The 5,640-nt window shown below is 41.7% G+C and overlaps 1 protein-coding gene across 1 annotated transcript; it reads right to left on the reverse strand.

The window, feature by feature from the left end:
- Window positions 1-2,193: 2,193 nt before the first annotated feature.
- On the reverse strand, window positions 2,194-4,824 carry LOC122723038. Its single transcript, XM_043953764.1, has 2 exons — window positions 4,784-4,824; window positions 2,194-3,265 (listed from the first exon to the last, which is right to left on the reverse strand). Exon 2 carries the CDS (start codon window positions 3,253-3,255, stop codon window positions 2,716-2,718), a length of 540 nt encoding a protein of 179 aa, XP_043809699.1. The 5' UTR covers window positions 3,256-3,265; window positions 4,784-4,824; the 3' UTR covers window positions 2,194-2,715.
- Window positions 4,825-5,640: the final 816 nt, after the last annotated feature.

Below are 5,640 nucleotides of genomic sequence, written 5' to 3' on the forward strand. Positions count from 1 at the left end.
ACAGGGCACCTTCGGCAGCACCTTCGGCGGCCGAATGTTTCCTCCAGAGACGAAAAGTCAGGCACATGTTCGGCGGCCTAACTTGGACTTTCGGGGGCCGAACCTGGGTTTCATCAGAACTCAGTTTCGTGCACAAGAACGCCTGCCATCCGAACTTCAACCCTCAAAACATGCATCCACCTCTCCAAACATAACTCTAAACACTTAATCATGCATATAGGAGTCTTAAAACACATTAAAACTCCAACAAATAACAACAACAACCACAAACAAAGCATCAGGATCCATACACCCTAATATGCACAACTCATGCATACACATGCACAACTCCCCTTTCCCCTCATCAAACTCATTTAAAACATAATTAAAACCAAGGATTCACACTTACCTATGAAGAACAAAGGCTGGCGTGACTCCTAACTTGAAGAGATGGAGATTCAAGCTTCACAAGCTCCTAAACTCCACAACTTCTTCAAAACTCCCTTTAACTCACTTAAAACCTACTTTTTCTTTGAAAGATTTGATGTAAAACTATGGAAGATCATTGAGAGAAAGCATGAGCAAGTTCCTGAACCAAAGGAGAGCCTAAGCACCTCCTTAGTCGGCCAAAAGCACCTTTAAAAGTGCAACCACCGCTTCACGTTGGGTGGCCAAAGCTCCATGCAACACCCCACTTTAGGGGGCCGAACCTTAAGTTTAGGGGGACGAACGTGGGGTACTTTCGGCAGCCGAACTTTAACTTTAGGGGGCGAAAGTGGGAAAATCTTCCTTAGCCTTTTCTCTTAAAAACTCATTTCCTTTTCAAATCAAAAACTTAAAAACATATCAAAACATTTAGAAAACCTTCACTCTAACCCTTCAGGGAAACTCTGACATTCAAAATTCCACCGGACGGTAGGAACTCCGATGTCTGAACTAGCCGGGTATTACAATCTTCCCCCCTTACAAAACATTCGTCCTCGAATGTTAAAAAACAAACAGATAAGCAAGTAAAGCCTATCACTTCTCTCTAAAGAGAGAATCTATACCTCTATTCTCCTGATCTGAGTTTATACTCATAACCTTTTTCTGAACTCCACAGCTTTCGCTGCGCTACTCTGATCCTTATTCTTCTTTTCTTTCTCTTAACTAAACTAATCTCTTTGTGAAAACTCTCACTTTTAATTCTTAACAGATACAAATCTGTAATGATACCAATCCGTAATCACACTGGAATCACAACCAGTTTCCACTAACAGTTCCAATAGATCATCAATCTTTTCTACCAATCTGTATTACCAACCTTGTAATACTGATCCTTGCCCGCCTTTCTTCTTCTTTACTAAACTGACTTAATCTCTAACTCTCAACAGGTATTGCTCCAATCTGTACTCTGATCATACCAATCTGCAATCCAATCTTCTTTGATTAGAACAGTTAGTAGATCAATCAATCCTATCTAGGAACACCTGTAATTGCTTAGTAGTGACCCTGTTAACTGTAAACAGTTATAACAAAATCTCAAGAGTCTATCCTTCGTTTTCCACAACAACACTGGAATCTTCCAGGGTGAGGTACTAAGTCAGATACACCCTTTATCCACTAAGCTCTCTTATACTTTTCTGACTCTTCTGAACTCTCTCTTTCTCTGCAGGTGCCATCCTGTAGGGTAGAAGGAAAGAAATGATTCTGCGGCCAGATATCATTCTCATTCCAACCTCTAATTCTCTAACAGATGGTAAACCTGACAGATCATCTGGGAAACATCTAGAACTCTCTCTCTAGTAAAGGGTACTGAGGCTGATTCCCTGTCCTGACAAACTTGCTCACAAGAGTTAGAACCCTCTGACAACTTTTCCTGTCTAACGATGAGCCTGCGGGACTGATATCAACTTCTAGGCATCTATACTGTACTCTATTCCTCTATACTCTGTCCTTTTTAAGGACTAACTATTGATCCATCCTGAGCTCTAAACTCTCCTACCTTGTCTCTGCGGACACAGGTAGTACTATGAGTAGCTAGCCAATCCGCCCTAGGTTGACATCATCAGTCACCCCTAGAACCATAAGGTCAGCTGGATCGCATCGCCTACTCTGTATAAACTCTGAACTAAACTGACTAACTCTGCATCAGATGGATCATATTCAGGTCTACTGACCCTGAGAAAAACACTCTAAGCCCAGAAGTCATCAAATCCATTCTATCAATGGCTCATAAACAACAAGGAAAGTGAAACACTGGGTCCAAAACAAACAGCATACACATCTGAACACTTCCAAGTGAACGCATCTGACGTCACCATGTATGATGTGTTTGCCTCCTACTGAGTCAGGGTGCAGATCCAAGCTAAAGCTAATGGAACTTCCCTCGGGAATTTACTGAAGAAAAGGCTCTCCCTTCTTCCTCAGCCTCACCACCATCTAATCCCAGACTAACTCTAGTCTCTTTATGAACTTACCTTCCTTTTCTTTTCCTCTTACTCTGACCCATCTTATCCTTCTACTTATTCATACTTACTGTTACTCTTTTTACTTCTTGTTCTATTTTCTGCCTTATTTACTCTTATTCTTCTTGAGAAATCAATTCTCACTATGCCTAGGTTTATGAAAACCTGAGATCCTAACATCTCATAATAACTCTCTCTTTAACTCTTCTTTGAAATTCTATCTATTTATCTTTTACTTCGATTACAACAAAAGACATCCTATCAGAATCCTCAAAACACATCAGAACATTCATAACAAAATGAACATACCTGGCACTACTGGGTCTGATGTGGCTGCCTCCTGTTGAACAACTCTACTTAAAAATGTCCGCTGAGACTGAGCTATCCAAGGTGCAGTACGACACTCACGAACTACATGTCCCTCCTGACCACACCTAAAACATGCTGTTGTCCCTGCAAGACAAACTCCCTTATGCAGCCTTCCACACCTCTCACATCTAAAGCTATCCCTATTAGAACTCGAACCCAACCCTGACTTTAACTTATTCCAAAACTCCCTCTTCTTTGACCCTTTAAGGCCTCTGACTTTCTTTTTCCCCCTTTTAGCAGCTGTACTCAAAATAGAGGGGTCAACTTCTCCTGAACTAGAGATCCTGGCATCCTTATTCTGGGTATCATCTACAGACTCTTCGTCCATATTCACTTGCACTCCTATATCCTTTCTTTGCACATCTAATTCTATCTCTCTCCTTACATCCATTCTTTCCCTGTTTTCCTCAAAAGATCCTTCAGATGGGTCTGATTCCACAGAATAACTAGCTCCACTCATCCTAGTTCTCCTGAATAACAACACATCAAGAAACAAACATTAGCACACATGTTCATATGAAAACACATGAATTTACAATATATACATGCATTACATAGCATAACATTAATAAGCATGAGTATTCCACATCAGCATGCAAAACAACTTCCTATCTTAGTGGACATGATTTTACTTATTGTGTTTTGCCTTACTATGACCTCTAGACCAACCTCTTTCCGATGTAAAACATCGTACTAATGAGGAACCTCTGCTCTGATACCAACTGTAACAGCCCGGAAACCGGTACCCTCTTTGTAACGGCCCAAACTGCTCGGCACTAGGATCCAGATCGGCTTAAGGCCGCCGGGACCCGTAGTAAGCCTGCTATGAACTCTGTGTACCTGTTAAAATCCCATACATGATCCGACTGGACTATTACTTTTTAAAACTTGTCTTTAAAACTACCAGACTTAACCTTTAAAACACTGTCCTATAGGTCCAACCATATGAACCAAATGCTCAGATATACTAATCTGAACTAGCCCTCTGGCTATCTATAATACACCAGTGATGCTTTACCAAGTAACCTCCATACCCTATGCGCTCTGCAGCATAGAACCCACTCTGTAAGGGTCAGCATATCATAAGTTAACTTGGTTACCATAGAGTCACAGGAATCAAACCTGGTCTTCTCTAGTGGTCTACTCTGTGGATCACAGGAATCAAACCTGGTCTTTCCTATTGCACTGGTCTTGGGTCAAAGGAAGTAATCCCTGTCTTCCCTCACAGTTATAATTCACTGGGTTTTCGAAACACAACATGTTATTAAGCCTGGTTTGACTCATTGCTCATCATTAAACTGAAAACAGGATACATGCATAGACAAGGGATAAAACATACTATAGACAATAGGCAAAAGCACATTCTAATACATTTATACCTTAACTGACTAACTATTACATCACTTTACATATATCCTTTTACATACATCATGTCCACACTATGCTATACACAAACATACTGAAGCCAACACTCTGATGCTTCTGACTTCCCAGCTAACCCTGTACCTGCAAAACTGGGATTAAGGGAAAGGGATGAGCTTCTAAAGCCCAGTGAGTAGAAACATTGAAAACAGTTCATTCATACGCACTATATATGAAAATGCATCACAACACAAGCATCTCAATATATCTTGGATTAGACATGACCCCAAAACTCCCTCGACGGGCTATTGAAGTCGCCTTGGTCCAATCCCCACTAAGGTAGACATGACCCCAAAAATACCCTCTGTCAACACTGGCCCCCCAAAGGAGCTACACAGGGCATTCCAACAAGTAATTGCCCAACTGACCTGACACAATGACAGGAGCCGAAGCTTAGGCTATTGGAGTCGCCTGGGTCCACCTAATCTCTGATCACATAATATGCAATGCTTCACATTCGTGATTCTAATGCAATCACCCTAATACATATCATAGCATTCATGATGCATGAACTATGCTAAAGCATTATGTTTCTTTAATAAAAGATTAAGTTTAGTTCTACTCACCTCTAGCCAATGCTTGGCTAACCCTGGGCTAACTCTGCAAACTCTGAAGCAACACTCACTGCTGCTCTCTCTGGTTCCTCTGTTCTGTGCCTACACAGATGGACTCAAGTGAGGGACCAACATACTCTAACATACCTCTAAACATCTCCCCTTAAGACCCCTTAAAACACCTCAAAACATGCATGCAAAACAAGCAAAGGAAAGCTGGACAGGGCACCTTCGGCAGCACCTTCGGCGGCCGAATGTTTCCTCCAGAGACGAAAGTCAGGCATGTTCGGCGGCCTAACTTGGACTTTCGGGGGCCGAACCTGGGTTCATCCAGAACTCAGTTTCGTGCACAAGAACGCCTGCCATCCGAACTTCAACCCTCCAAACATGCATCCAACCTCTCCAAACATACTCTAAACACTTAATCATGCATATAGGAGTCTTAAACACATTAAAACTCCAACAAATAACACACAACAACCACAAACAAAGCATAGGATCCATACACCCTAATATGCACAACTCATGCATACACATGCACAACTCCCCTTTCCCCTCATCAAACTCATTTAAAACATAATTAAAACCAAGGATTCACACTTACCTATTGAAGAACAAAGGCTGGCGTGACTCCTAACTTGAAGAGATGGAGATTCAAGCTTCACAAGCTCCTAAACTCCACAACTTCTCAAAACTCCCTTTAACTCACTTAAAACCTACTTTTCTTTGAAAGATTTGATGTAAAACTATGGAAGATCATTGAGAGAAAGCATGAGCAAGTTCCTGAACCAAAGGAGAGCCTAAGCACCTCCTTAGTCGGCCAAAAGCACCTTTAAAAGTGCACCACCGCTTCACGTTGGGTGGCCAAA

The sequence above is a fragment of the Manihot esculenta genome, unplaced genomic scaffold, assembly GCF_001659605.2.
Source record: "Manihot esculenta cultivar AM560-2 unplaced genomic scaffold, M.esculenta_v8 Scaffold65, whole genome shotgun sequence".
NCBI classification, from domain to species: Eukaryota; Viridiplantae; Streptophyta; class Magnoliopsida; order Malpighiales; family Euphorbiaceae; genus Manihot; species Manihot esculenta.

What these genes read in the sequence shown, in the direction of transcription:
- LOC122723038 (XM_043953764.1), bottom strand. Translation starts at nt 3,255, where the DNA reads ATGAGTGGAGCTAGTTATTCTGTGGAATCAGACCCATCTGAAGGATCT.